This window comes from Fringilla coelebs (assembly GCF_963513975.1).
Source record: "Fringilla coelebs genome assembly, chromosome: 36".
Classification (NCBI taxonomy): domain Eukaryota; kingdom Metazoa; phylum Chordata; class Aves; order Passeriformes; family Fringillidae; genus Fringilla; species Fringilla coelebs.
The window spans coordinates 164,678-180,028 of record NC_140062.1 but is presented as its reverse complement, the minus strand read 5'-3'; the positions used below and the strand labels follow the sequence as shown (position 1 = coordinate 180,028).

The 15,351-nt window shown below is 48.0% G+C and overlaps 1 protein-coding gene across 1 annotated transcript in view; it reads left to right on the top strand.

The window, feature by feature from the left end:
- Positions 1-113: 113 nt before the first annotated feature.
- Positions 114-15,351, top strand: part of MED25 (mediator complex subunit 25) — a 29,337-nt gene continuing 14,099 nt past the window's right edge. Inside the window, exons 1-5 of the mRNA XM_084224290.1 lie at positions 114-248; positions 3,051-3,136; positions 6,339-6,396; positions 8,147-8,254; positions 13,910-14,098. Of these exons, the coding sequence (XP_084080416.1) occupies positions 6,370-6,396; positions 8,147-8,254; positions 13,910-14,098 (324 nt within the window). The 5' untranslated portion in view covers positions 114-248; positions 3,051-3,136; positions 6,339-6,369. The remainder of the gene's footprint in view (positions 249-3,050; positions 3,137-6,338; positions 6,397-8,146; positions 8,255-13,909; positions 14,099-15,351) is intronic.

Here is a 15,351-nt window from a genome sequence, read left to right as displayed (position 1 = left end):
ATTTCATTTTTTGGGGCTAAAATTTCATTTTTTTGGGCTAAAATCTCAATTTTTTTGTGTTCAATGTCATTTTTGGGGTTCTTTGTGAGATATTTTATTTTTCTTGCCCCCAGGCCAGCGGGGGCCCCCCCAGCTCGGTGCCCCCCCAGAGTTCCGCCCCTCCCCTGGGGGGTCCCGCCCTGGCCGGGGCTCAGCAGCCGGTGGGGAACAAAGTGCTGGCCTGGAGCGGCGTGCTGGAGTGGCAGGAGGTGGGAATGGGGGGGATCCGGGGGGATTGGGGGGGTCCTGGGGGGGTTTGGGGGGTTCTGAAGGGATTTTGGGGGTCCTGGGGGGTGTTTGGGGGATCTGAGGGGGGGATTTGGGGGGATTTTGGGGGGTCCTGGGGGGATTTTGGGGGGTCCTGGGGAGATTTGAGGGGATTTTGGGGGGATTTGGAGGGGGTTTGGGGGGATTTGGGGGGATTTTGGGGGATCCTGGGGGGATTTTGGGGGTTCTTGGGGGGTTTGGGGGGATTTGGGGGGTGAGATTGGGGGTCCTGGGGAGATTTGGGGGATTTTGGGGGGATTTGGAGGGGATTCGAGGGGATTTGGGGGGGTCCTGGGGGGATTTGAGGGGATTGGGGGGAATTTGGGGGGGGTTTGGGGGATTTGGGGGGGGATTTGGGGGGGGATTTGAGGGGATTTTGGGGGGTCCTGGGGGGATTTGGGGGGATTTGAGGGGATTTTGGGGGGTCCTGGGGGGAGTTGAGGGGGTCCTGAGAGGATTTGGGGGGTCCTGGGGGCGATTTGGGGAGGATTTTGGGGGGATTTGAGGGGGATTTGGGGGGTCCTAGGGGGATTTGGGGGGGATTTGGAGGGGGTTTGGGGGGAATTTGGGGGGTCCTGGGGGGAATTTAGGGGGTCCTGGGGAAACTGGGGGGATTTGGGGGGGATTTGAGGGGGTCCTGGGGGGAGTTGAGGGGGTCCTGGGGCGGTTTGGGGGGGATTTGGGGGGTCCTGGGGGGAATTGGGGGGATTTTTGGGGAATTTAGGGGGTCCTGGGGGGATTTGGGAGGGATTTTGGGGGGGATTTGAGGGGATTGGGGGGAATTTGGGGGGTCCTGGGGGGAATTTAGGGGGTCCTGGGGGGGTCCTGGGGGATTTGGGGGGGGATTTTGGGAGGGATTTGAGGGGATTTTGGGGGGTCCTGGGGGGATTTGGGGCGTCCTGGGCGGACATTTGAGGTGATTTTGGGGGGATTTGAGGGGATTTTGAGGGGTTCTGGGAGGGATTTGAGGGGATTTTGGGAGATTTTGGGGGGTCCTGGGGGTCTTTGAGGGGATCCTGGGGATTTTGGGGGGCTGACAGGAATTTTGGGGCGTCCTGGAAGAATTTTGGGGGGGAATTTTGGGGGAATTCTGGAGGTGATTTTGGGATTCTGGAGGGAATTTTGGGGGGATCTTTGGGGAAATTTTGGGGGATTTTGGGATTTTGAGACGGTTTTTGGGGTCCTGGGGTGATTTTAGGGGATTTTTGGGGTGCTGGGGGGGTCCTTGAGGGGATTTTTGGGGTCTTTGAGGGGATTTTGGGGTCTTTGAGGGGATTTTTGGGGTCCTTGAGGGGATTTTTGGGGGGTTTGGGGGAGATTTTTGGGGGTTTTGGGGGGATTTTTGGGTCTTTGAGAGGATTTTGGGGTCTTTGAAGGGATTTTTGGGGTCCTTGAGGGGATTTTGGGGTCTTTGAGAGGATTTTTGGGGTCTTTGAGGGGATTTTGGGGATTTTGGGTCTTTGAGGGGATTTTTGGGTCCTTGAGGGGATTTTGGGGTCTTTGAGGGGATTTTGGGGTCTTTGAGGGGATTTTTGGGGTCTTTGAGGGGATTTTTGGGGTCTTTGAGGGGATTTTTGGGATCTTTGAGGGGATTTTGGGGTCTTTGAGGGGATTTTGGGGTCTTTGAGGGGATTTTTGGGGTCTTTGAGGGGATTTTGGGGTCTTTGAGGGGATTTTGGGGTCTTTGAGGGGATTTTGGGGTCTTTGAGGGGATTTTTGGGGTCTTTGAGGGGATTTTTGGGATCTTTGAGGGGATTTTTGGGGTCCTTGAGGGGATTTTGGGGGGTTTGGGGGATATTTTTGGGGGGTTTTGGGGGATTTTTGGGGTCTCTGAGGGGGTTTGGGGGGGATTTTTGGGGTCTTTGAGGGGATTTTGGGGTCTTTGAAGGGATTTTTGGGGTCTTTGAGGGGATTTTGGGGGGATTTTGGGGTCTTTGAGGGGATTTTTGGGGTCTTTGAGGGGATTTTTGGGGTCTCTGAGGGGGTTTGGGGGGGATTTTTTGGGTCTTTGAGAGGATTTTTGGGGTCTTTGAGGGGATTTTGGGGTCTTTGAGGGGATTTTGGGGTCTTTGAGGGGATTTTGGGGGATTTTGGGGTCTTTGAGGGGATTTTTGGGGTCCTTGAGGGGATTTTGGGGTCTTTGAGAGGATTTTTGGGGTCTTTGAGGGGATTTTGGGGGATTTTGGGGTCTTTGAGGGGATTTTGGGGTCTTTGAGGGGATTTTTGGGGTCCTTGAGGGGATTTTGGGGTCTTTGAGAGGATTTTTGGGGTCTTTGAGGGGATTTTGGGGGGTTTGGGGGGGATTTTTTGGGGTTTTTGAGGGGATTTTGGGGTTTTTGAGGGGATTTTGGGGTCTTTGAGGGGATTTTTGGGGTCTTTGAGGGGATTTTGGGGGGTCCTGAAGGGATTTTGGGGTGCTGGGGGATCTTTGAGAGGATTTTTGGGGTCTTTGAGGGGATTTTGGGGGATTTTGGGGTCTCTGAGGGAATTTTTGGGATCCTTGAGGGGATTTTTGGGGTCTTTCAGGGGATTTGGGGTTTTTTGGGGGGATTTTTGGGGATTCACAAACAACAAAAATCCCTTTCCCGCCCTACCAAAACCAACAATTTTTACATCCAAACTCTTTTAAAACCCCCCAAATTTTTTGGGGGGATCCCAAAATTTTTATTTCTCACCCCAAAATTTTCTTCCTGACCCCCCAAATTTTTGGGGGGACCCCAAATTTTTGCTCTTCCCTCCCCCAGAAACCCAAACCTGCCCTGGTGGATTCGAGCACGAAGCTGACGCGCTCCCTGCCCTGCCAGGTCTACGTCAACGCCGGGGAGAACCTGTGAGTTTGGGGAGAATTTGGGCAAATTTGGGCAAATTTGGGGAAATTTGGGGATTTTGGGGGGTCCTGGGGGTCTTTGGGATAAATTTTGGGGTTTTTAGGTCAATTTTGGGGGATTTAGGGTCATTTTGGGGTGCTAAAAAGGGGTAAAATCACTGGGGTGGAAAGGGAATTCGGGGAATTTTGGGGGAAAATTTGGTAAAATTTGGGGCATTTTGGGAAAATTTGGGGATTTTTGGGGGTCCTGAGGGGGTCTTGGGGGTCTTTGGGATAAATTTTGGGGGATCCTGGGAGGTTTTGGGGCCATTTTGGGGGGATTTAGGGTCATTTTGGGGTGCTAAAAAGGGGTAAAATCACTGGGGTGGAAGAGGATTTTGAGGAGAATTTGGGATTTTTGGGGTGAATTTGGGGGATTTGGGAAAATTTGGGGATTTTGGGGGGTCCTGAGGGTCTTTGGGATAAATTTTGGGGGATCCTGGGGGGTTTTAGGGCCATTTTTGGGGATTTAGGGTCATTTTGGAGTGCTAAAAAGGGGTAAAATCACTGGGGTGGAAGAGGATTTTGAGAATTTTTGGGGTGAATTTGGGGAATTTTGGGAAAATTTGGGGGATTTTTGGGGGTCCTGAGGGGGTCCTGGGGGTCTTTGGGATGAATTTGGGAGGTTTTAGGGCCATTTTGGGGGAGTTTTAGGTGATTTTGGGGTGCTAAAAAGGGGTAAAATCACTGGGGTGGAAAGAGAATTTGGGAAGAATTTGGGGCATTTTGGGAGAAATTTTGGGAAAATTTGGGGAATTTTGGGAAAATTTGGGGATTTTTGGGGATCCTGAGGGGGTCCTGGGTTTCTTTGGGATGAATTTGGGAGGTTTTAGGGCCATTTTGGGGGAGTTTTAGGGGATTTTGGGGTGCTAAAAAGGGGTAAAGTCGCTGGGGTGGAAAGAGAATTTGGGAAAATTTGGGGAAAATTCGGTAAAATTTGGGGAATTTGGGAAAATTTGGGGGATTTTGTGAAAATTTGGGGATTTTTGGGGGTCCTGAGGGGGTCCTGGGGGTCTTTGGGATGAATTTGGGAGGTTTTGGGGCCATTTTTGGGGATTTTGGGTCATTTTGGGGTGGTAAAAAGGGGTTAAATCACTGGGGTGGAAGAGGATTTTGGGGAGGATTTGGGATTTTGGTAAAATTTGGGGGATTTTGGGAAAATTTGGGGATTTTGGGGGGTCCTGGGGGTCTTTGGGATAAATTTTGGGGGATCCTGGGAGGTTTTAGGGCCATTTTGGGGGATTTAGGGTCATTTTGGGGTGGTAAAAAGGGGTAAAATCACTGGGGTGGAAGAGGATTTTGAGGAGAATTTGGGATTTTGGGGTGAATTTGGGGCATTTTGGGAAAATTTGGGGATTTTTGGGGGTCCTGATGTGGTCTTGGGGGTCTTTGGGATAAATTTTGGGGGATCCTGGGAGGTTTTAGGGCCATTTTGGGGATTTAGGGTCATTTTGGGGTGCTAAAAGGGGTAAAATCACGGGAGGAAAGAGAATTTGGGGCATTTTGGGGGAAAATTTGGTAAAATTTGGGGGATTTTGGTAAAATTTGGGGGAATTTGGGAAAATTTGAGGATTTTTGGGGGTCCTGGGGGTCTTTGGGATGAATTTGGGAGGTTTTGGGGCCATTTTGGGGGATTTAGGGTCATTTTGGGGTGCTAAAAAGGGGTGAAATCACTGGGGTGGAAAGAGAATTTGAGGCATTTTGGGGGAAAATTTGGTAAAATTTGGGGATTTTGGGAAAATTTGGGGGATTTTGGGAAAATTTGGGGATTTTTGGGGGTCCTGGGGGTCTTTGGGATGAATTTGGGAGGTTTTAGGGCCATTTTTGGGGGATTTTGGGTCATTTTGGGGTGCTAAAAAGGGGTAAAATCACTGGGGTGGAAAGAGAATTTGGGAAGAATTTGGGGGATTTTGGGGGAAAATTTGGTAAAATTTGGGGGATTTTGGGAAAATTGGGGGATTTTTGGGGATCCTGAGGGGGTCCTGGGTTTCTTTGGGATGAATTTTGGGGTTTTTAGGTCAATTTTGGGGGATTTAGGGTCATTTTGGGGTGCTAAAAAGGGGTAAAACCACTGGGGTGGAAGAGGATTTTGAGGAGAATTTGGGGAATTTTGGGGTGAATTTGGGGGATTTTGGGAAAATTTGGGGATTTTGGGGGGTCCTGGGGGTCTTTGGGGTGAATTTTGGGGGATCCTGGGGGGTTTTAGGGCCATTTTTGGAGATTTAGGGTCATTTTGGGGTGCTAAAAAGGGGTAAAACCACTGGGGTGGAAAGGGAATTTGGGGAGAATTTGGGATTTTTGGGGTGAATTTGGGGGATTTTGGGAAAATTTGGGGGATTTTGGGGAAATTTGGGGATTTTGGGGGGTCCTGGGGGTCTTTGGGATAAATTTTGGGAGGTTTTAGGGCCGTTTTGGGGGATTTAGGGTCATTTTGGGGTGCTAAAAAGGGGTAAAATCACTGGGGTGGAAGAGGATTTTGAGGAGAATTTGGGATTTTTGGGGTGAATTTGGGGGATTTTGGGAAAATTTGGGGATTTTTGGGGGGTCTTTGGGATGAATTTTGGGGGTTTTAGGGCCGTTTTGGGGGATTTTGGGTCATTTTGGGGTGCTAAAAAGGGGTAAAATCACTGGGGTGGAAAGAGAATTTGGGGCATTTTTGGGGAAAATTTGGTAAAATTTGGGGCATTTTGGGAAAATTTGGGGCATTTTAGGAAAATTTGGGGATTTTTGGGGGTCCTGAGGGGGTCCTGGGGGTCTTTGGGATGAATTTGGGAGGTTTTAGGGCCATTTTGAGGGATTTAGGGTCATTTTGGGGTGCTAAAAAGGGGTAAAATCACTGGGGTGGAAAGAGAATTTGGGGCATTTTGGGGGAAAATTTGGTAAAATTTGGGGATTTTGGGAAAATTTGGGGGATTTTGGGAAAATTTGGGGATTTTTGGGGGTCCTGAGGGTCTTTGGGATAAATTTTGGGGGATCCTGGGAGGTTTTAGGGCCATTTTGGGGGAGTTTTAGGGGATTTTGGGGTGCTAAAAAGGGGTAAAATCACTGGGGTGGAAAAAGAATTTGGGGAAATTTGGGGGAAAATTTGGGAAAATTTGGGGCATTTTGAGAAAATTTTGTCCAATTTTTTTCCCTTTTTTTCCCTTTTTTTCCTTTTTTTTTCCAGGAAAACGGATCAGTGGCCCCAAAAATTGATCATGCAGCTCATCCCACAGCAGCTCCTGGTGCGGATTTGGGGTTTTTTGGGGGGATTTTGGGGTTTTGGGGGGAATTTGGGAGTTTTTGGGGGTTTTTGGGGGGGAATTTGGGGGGAATTTGGGGGTTTTGGGGGGAAATTTGGGTTTTTTGGGGGGAATTTGGGGATTTTGGGGGGAATTTGGGTTTTGGGGGGGGAATTTGGAGGTTTTGGGAGAAATTTGGGGTTTTTTGTGGAGAATTTGGGTCTTTGGGGCGGAATTTGGGGTTTTTTTGGGGGGAATTTGGGGGGAATTTGGGGTTTTTTGAGGGGAATTTTGGGGATTTTGGGGGAGAATTTGGGGGGTTTGGGGGGGGATTTTGGGGTTTTTGGGGGGGAATTTGGGGATTTTGAGGGGAATTTGGGGATTTTGTGGAGAATTTGGGGTTTTTTGGGGGGATTTTGAGGGGAATTTGGTTTTTTTGGGGGGGATTTGGGGATTTTGGGGGGGATTTGGGGGTTTTTGGGGGGAAATTTGGGGTTTTTGGGAGGGAATTTGGTTTTTTTGGGGGGGGGATTTTTGGGTTTTTGGGGGTTTTGGGGGAATTTGGGGGTTTTTGGGAGGAATTTGGGGTGGTTTTATGGGATTTGGGTGATTTTTTCTGGGATTTGGGATTTTTTTGTCAAATTTGGCTGGTTTTTTAGTGGAGTTCCGGGTTTTTTTTGTGGGATTTTAGTGGGATTTGAGATTTTTTTTGTGAGATTTGGGATTTTTTAGTGGGATTTGGGGTTTTTTTAAGTGGGATTTTTGTGAGATTTGGGATTTTTTAGTGGGATTTGGGGTTTTTTTAAGTGGGATTTTTGTGAGATTTGGGATTTTTTTGTCGGAATTTGGGTTTTTTTGGTGGGATTTGAGGGGAATTTTTGTGGGATTTGGGGTTTTTTTAGTGAGATTTTGGGGTCTTTGTGGGATTTGGGGTTTTTTTTTTGTGAGATTTGGGATTTTTTTCTGGGATTTGGGGTTTTTTTAGTGGGATTTTTGTGGGATTTTGGATTTTTTTGTGGAATTTGGGTGTTTTTTCGGGGTGTTTGGGATTTTTTAGTGGGATTTGGGTGTTTTTCTGTGGGATTTGGAGTTTTTTTAGTGGGATTTTTGTGGGATTTGGGTGTTTTTTAGTGGAATTTGGGATTTTTTTGTGGGATTTGGGATTTTTTTGTCGAATTTGGGATTTTTCTAGTGGGATTTGGGGTTTTTTTAGTGGGATTTTTGTGGGATTTTGGATTTTTTTGTCGGAATTTGGGTTTTTTTGGTGGGATTTGAGGGGAATTTTTGTGGGATTTGGGTTTTTTTTAGTGGGATTTTTGTGGGATTTTGGATTTTTTTGTGGAATTTGGTTGTTTTTTTGTGGGATTTGGGATTTTTTTTTGGGATTTGGGAATTTTAGTGGGATTTGGGTGTTTTTTAGTGGGATTTGGGATTTTTTAGTGGGATTTTTGTGGGATTTGGGGTTTTTTTAGTGGGATTTTTTTGTGAGATTTGGGATTTTTTTAGTGGGATTTTGGATTTTTTTGTGCGATTTGGGGGTTTTTTTGTGAGATTTGGGTGGTTTTTTGTGGGATTTGGGATTTTTTAGTGGGATTTGGGTTTTTTTAAATGGGATTTTTGTGGAATTTTGGATTTTTTTGGTGTAATTTGGGTGTTTTTTCGCGGGGTTTGGGGTGCTTTAGTGGGATTTGGTGATTTTGGGGCTCTGTAGGATTTCAGGGTGTCCTGACCCCGTTTTTTGGGGTCCCCCCAGACCACCCTGGGCCCCCTGTTCAGGAACTCCCGGATGGTTCAGTTCCACTTCACCAACAAAGACCTGGAGTCGCTCAAGGGGCTCTACAGGATCATGGGCAACGGCTTCGTAAGCACCCCAAAAACCACCTGGGACCCCAAAATCATCCCCAGGATCCCCAAAATCTGCTCCAGGATCCCCAAAATCTGCTCCAGGATCCCCAAAAACCACCTTGGGACCCCAAAAATCATCCTCAGGATCCCCAAAAATCACCCTGGGACCCCAAAATCTGCTCCAGGATCCCCAAAATCAGCCTGGGGAACCCAAAATCATCTCCAGGATCCCCAAAATCATCTCCTGGGACCCCAAAATCTGCTCCAGGATCCCCAAAATCAGCCTGGGGAACCCAAAACCTGCTCCAGGATCCCCAAAACCAGCATCAGGATCCCCAAAATCAGCTCCAGGATCCCCAAAATCACCCTGGGGACACCAAAATCTGCTCCAGGATCCCCAAAATCACCCTGGGAACCCCAAAATCTGCTCCAGGATCCCCAAAATCATCCTGGGGACACCAAAATCAGCCTCAGGATCCCCAGAATCATCTCCAGGATCCCCAAAATCACCCTGGGGACACGAAAATCATCCTCAGGATCCCCAAAATCTGCTCCAGGATCCCCAAAACCCCCTGGGACCCCAAAATCTGCTCCAGGATCCCCAAAATCATCCCCAGAGACACCAAAATCATCCTCAGGATCCCCAAAATCAGCTACAGGATCCCCAAAATCAGCCTGGGGAACCCAAAATCACCCTGGGGAACCCAAAAATCATCTCCAGGATCCTCAAAATCATCTCCAGGATCCCCAAAATCAGCCTGGGGAACCCAAAAATCATCTCCAGGATCCTCAAAATCATCTCCAGGATCCCCAAAATCAGCCTGGGGAACCCAAAAATCATCTCCAGGATCCCCAAAATCATCCTCAGGATCCCCAAAACCATCCTCAGGGACCCCAAAAATCATCCTCAGGATCCAAAATCAGCCTCAGGGACCCCAAAACCACACTGGGGAACCCAAAATCAGCATCAGGATCCCCAAAATCACCCTGGGGAACCCAAAATCAGCCTGGGGACACCAAAATCATCTCCAGGATCCCCAAAATCACCCTGGGGAACCGCAAAGCATCCTCAGGGACCCCAAAATCATCCTGGGGACACCAAAATTACCCTCAGGGACCCCAAAAATCACCCTGGGACCCCAAAATCTGCTCCAGGATCCCCAAAATCTGCTCAAGGATCCCCAAAATCATCCCCAGAGACACCAAAATCATCCTCAGGATCCCCAAAATCAGCTACAGGATCCCCAAAATCAGCCTGGGGAACCCAAAATCACCCTGGGGAACCCAAAAATCATCTCCAGGATCCCCAAAATCTGCTCCAGGATCCCCAAAATCTGCTCCAGGATCCCCAAAATCTGCTCCAGGATCCCCAAATCTGCTCCAGGATCCCCAAAAATCACCCTGGGGACACCAAAATCATCCTGGGGAACCTAAAATCACCCTGGGGACCCCAAAATCTGCTCCAGGATCCCCAAAATCATCTCCAGGATCCCCAAAATCTGCTCCAGGATCCCCAAAATCTGCTCCAGGATCCCCAAAATCAGCTCCAGGATCCCCAAAATCATCTCCAGGATCTCCAAAATCAGCCTGGGGAACCCAAAATCAGCCTGGGGAACCCAAAAATCATCTCCAGGATCCTCAAAATCATCTCCAGGATCCCCAAAATCAGCCTGGGGAACCCAAAAATCATCTCCAGGATCCTCAAAATCATCTCCAGGATCCCCAAAATCAGCCTGGGGAACCCAAAATCATCTCCAGGATCCCCAAAATCATCCCCAGGATCCCCAAAATCATCCCCAGGGACCCCAAAATCATCTCCAGGATCCCCAAAATCTGCTCCAGGATCCCCAAAATCAGCTCCAGGATCCCCAAAATCAGCTACAGGATCCCCAAAATCGTCTCCAGGATCCCCAAAACCATCCCCAGGGACACCAAAATCAGCCTCAGGGACCCCAAAATCAGCCTGGGGAACCCAAAATCAGCTCCAGGATCCCCAAAATCATCCTGGGGAACGCCAGAATCATCCTGGGGACCCCAAAATTACCCTCAGGATCCCCAAAATCACCCTGGGGAACCCAAAAACCATCCTGGGGACCCCAAAAACCATCCTGGGGATCCCAAAATCAGCCTGGGGATCCCAAAATCATCTCCAGGATCCCCAAAATTATCACCAGAGACACCAAAATCATCCCCAGAGACACCAAAATCATCTCCAGGATCCTCAAAATCAGCTCCAGGATCCTCAAAATCAGCTCCAGGATCCCCAAAATCATCCTGGGGACCCCAAAACCATCTCCAGGATCCCCAAAATCACCCTGGGAACCCCAAAATCTGCTCCAGGATCCCCAAAAATCACCCTGGGACCCCAAAATCTGCTCCAGGATCCCCAAAACCACCCTGGGACCCCAAAATCTGCTCCAGGATCCCCAAAATCATCTCCAGGATCCCCAAAATTATCACCAGAGACACCAAAATCAGCCTGGGGAACCCAAAATCAGCTCCAGGATCCCCAAAATCATCATGGGGACACCAAAATCATCCTGGGGAACCCAAAATCAGCCTGGGGACCCCAAAATCTTCTCCAGGATCCCCAAAATCATCCTGGGGACACCAAAATCACCCTGGGGACCCCAAAATCATCTCCAGGGACACCAAAATCAGCCTCAGGATCCTCAAAATCATCTCCAGGATCCCCAAAATCAGCTACAGGATCCCCAAAATCTGCTCCAGGATCCCCCAAATTATCACCAGAGACACCAAAATCATCTCCAGGATCCCCAAAATCTGCTCCAGGATCCCCAAAATCAGCTCCAGGATCCCCAAATCTGCTCCAGGATCCCCAAAAATCACCCTGGGGACACCAAAATCATCCTGGGGAACCTAAAATCACCCTGGGGACCCCAAAATCATCTCCAGGATCCCCAGAATCATCCCCAGGATCCCCAGAATTATCCTCAGGATCCCCAAAATCACCCTGGGGAACCCAAAAATCACCTCCAGGATCCTCAAAATCATCTCCAGGATCCCCAAAATCAGCCTGGGGAACCCAAAAATCATCTCCAGGATCCTCAAAATCATCTCCAGGATCCCCAAAATCAGCTCCAGGATCCCCAAAATCATCCTGGGGACCCCAAAACCATCTCCAGGATCCCCAAAATCAGCTACAGGATCCCCAAAATCTGCTCCAGGATCCCCAAAATCATCCTGGGACCCCAAAATCTGCTCCAGGATCCCCAAAATTACCCTGGGACCCCAAAATCTGCTCCAGGATCCCCAAAAATCAGCCTGGGAACCCCAAAATCTGCTCCAGGATCCCCAAAATCATCCCGGGGAACCCAAAATCAGCTCCAGGATCCCCAAAATCATCCCGGGGAACCCAAAATCAGCTCCAGGATCCCCAAAATCATCTTCAGGATCCCCAAAATTATCACCAGAGACACCAAAATCATCCTGGGGAACCCAAAAATCATCTCCAGGATCCTCAAAATCATCTCCAGGATCCCCAAAACCACCCTGGGACCCCAAAATCTGCTCCAGGATCCCCAAAATCATCATGGGGACACCAAAATCATCCTGGGGACCCCAAAATCAGCCTGGGGACCCCAAAATCTTCTCCAGGATCCCCAAAATCATCTCCAGGATCCCCAGAATCATCCCCAGGATCCCCAGAATTATCCTCAGGATCCCCAGAATCATCCTGGGAACCCCAAAATCATCCTGGGGAACCCAAAATCACCCTGGGGAACCCAAAAATCATCTCCAGGATCCTCAAAATCATCTCCAGGATCCCCAAAATCAGCCTGGGGAACCCAAAAATCATCTCCAGGATCCTCAAAATCATCTCCAGGATCCTCAAAATCAGCTCCAGGATCCCCAAAATCATCCTGGGGACCCCAAAACCATCTCCAGGATCCCCAAAATCAGCTACAGGATCCCCAAAATCAGCCTGGGGAACCCCAAAATCATCCCGGGGACGCCAGAATCATCCTGGGGACCCCAAAATTATCCTGGGGAACCCAAAATCATCCTGGGGACCTCAAAATCACCCTCAGGGACCCCAAAATCACCCTCAGGGACCTCAAGACATCCCCAGAGACACCAAAATCACCCTGGGGACACCAAAATCACCTTCAGGATCCCCAAAATCACCCTCAGGGACCTCAAAATCATCCTGGGGCACCCCAAAATCACCTGGAAATTTTAGTGCCTTTTTGGTGCCCTTTTGATGCCATTTTAGTCACATTTTGGTCCCATTCTGGTCCCATTTTGGTCCCACTTTGGTGCCATTTTATCCCCTTTTTGGTGCCATTTTGGTGCCATTTTATCCCATTTTAGTCCCATTTTGTCCCATTTTATCCCATTTTGGTGTCATTTTATCCCATTTTGTCCCATTTTCCCCCATTTTGGTGCCATTTTCCCCCATTTTGGTGCCATTTTCCCCCATTTTGGTGCCATTTGGTGCCATTTTATCCCATTTTACCCCATTTTATCCCATTTTCCCCCATTTTGGTGCCATTTTACCCCATTTTAGTCCCATTTTGTCCCATTTTGGTGCCATTTTACCCCATTTTGTCCCATTTTAACCCATTTTATCCCATTTTGTGCCGTTTTTCCCCATTTTACCCCATTTTGGTGCCATTTTCCCCCATTTTATCCCATTTTATCCCATTGTGGTGCCATTTTCCCCCATTTTGGTCCCATTTTCCCCCATTTTGATGCCATTTTACCCCATTTTGTCCCATTTTCCCCCATTTTGATGCCATTTTCCCCCATTTTGGTGCCATTTTACCCCATTTTATCCCATTTTTCCCCATTTTACCCCATTTTGGTCCCATTTTATCCCATTTTACCCCATTTTGGTGTCATTTTCCCCCATTTTGGTCCCATTTTACCCCATTTTATCCCATTTTATCCCATTTTGGTGCCATTTTGCTGCCATTTTGGTGCCATTTTCCCCCATTTTGGTGCCATTTTGTCCCATTTTATCCCATTTTCTGCCATTTTATCCCATTTCGGTGCCATTTTGTCCCATTTTATCCCATTTTGGTCTCATTTTGTGCCATTTTATCCCATTTTGGTGCCATTTTGTCCCATTTTATCCCATTTTATCCCATTTTCTGCCATTTTACCCCATTTTGGTCCCATTTTATCCCATTTCATCCCATTTTGTGCCATTTTGCTGCCATTTTATCCCATTTTGGTGCCCTTTTATCCCATTCTGGTCCCCTTTTATCCCATTTTACCCCATTTTGGTGCCATTTTATCCCATTTTATCCCATTTTGCTGCCATTTTACCCCATTTGATCCCATTTTACCCCATTTTCCCCCATTTTGTGCCATTTTACCTCATTTTATCCCATTTCCCCCCATTTTGGTGCCATTTGGTGCCATTTTGTCCCATTTTACCCCATTTTGGTGCCATTTTCCCCCATTTTGTCCCATTTTACCCCATTTTATCCCATTTTCCCCCATTTTACCCCATTTTGGTCCCATTTTATCCCATTTTACCCCATTTTGGTGCCATTTTCCCCCATTTTGGTCCCATTTTACCCCATTTTATCCCATTTTAGTCACATTTTACCCCATTTTCCCCCATTTTGGTGCCATTTTACCCCATTTTGATGCCATTTTATCCCATTTTCCCCCCATTTTGTGCCCTTCCCCGTTGCAGGCCGGCTGCGTGCACTTTCCCCACACGGCCCCGTGCGAGGTTCGGGTTTTGATGCTCCTCTACTCGTCCAAAAAGAAAATTTTCATGGGATTGATCCCCAACGACCAGAGCGGCTTCGTCAACGGCATCCGCCAGGTCATCACCAACCACAAGCAGGTGCAGCAGCACAAGATGGACCAGCAGCGTGGGGTGAGGCCCCAAAAACACCCAAAAATGCCCCAAAAACACCCTGAACCACCCCAAAATACCCTCAAAACACTCCAAAGTACCTCAAAAACACCCCAAAATACCTCAAAATACCCCAAAAACACCCCAAAACGCCCCAAAAACACCCTAAACCACCCCAAAAACGCCCTAAAGCACCCAAAAACACCCCAAAATACCCCCAAAATACCCCAAAATACCCCCAAAACACCCCAATACGCCCCAAAAACACCCTAAAGCACCTCAAAAACACCCTAAAGCACCCCAAAACACCCTAAAGCACCCCAAAACACCCCAAAATACCCCCAAAATACCCCCAAAACACCCCAATACGCCCCAAAAACACCCTAAAGCACCCCAAAACACCCCACAATACCCTCAAAATACCCCAAAATGTCCCAAAAACACCCCAAAATGCCCCAAAACACCATAAAACACCCCAAAATACCCCCAAACCACCTCAAAATACCTCAAAATAACGCGAAAAATACCTCAAAACACCTTGAAGTACCTCAAAAATACCCCCAAAACACCCCAAAACACCCCCAAAACACCCCAAAAAAACCCTGAGCCACCCCAAAATACCCCTAAACGTCCCAAAATACCTCAAAACACCTCAAAATACCTCCAAAACACCCCAAACCACCAGAAAGTACCCCGAAAGCACCCCAAAATACCCCCAAAACACCCCAAAATACCTCAAAAATAGCCCAAAATACCCCAAAACACCCCAAAATACCTCAAAACACCCCAAAATACCCCAAAACCACCCCAAAACCACCCCAAAACACCCCAAAATACCTCAAAACCACCCAAAAATGCTCCAAAACACCCTAAACCACCCCAAAATACCCCAAAATACCCCAAAAACACCCTAAACCACCCCAAAATACCTCAAACCACCCCAAAATCCCCCAAATCACCTCAAAATACCTCCAAAACACGCCAAAATACCCCAAAACCACCCCAAAATACCCCAAAATATAAAAAAAAAAAAAAAACAAAACACCGAAAAACACCCCAAAATACCCGAAAAACACCCCAAAATACCCCCAAACCACCCCAAAAACAGCCTAAACCACCCAAAATACCCCAAAACACCCTAAAATACCTCCAAAACACCCCAAAATTCCCCAAAAACACCCCAAAATATCCCAAACCACCCCAAAATACCCCAAAAATACCCCAAAATAAGCCAAAATCCCCCAAAATATCACCTGGGACTTCCCAACCCCATT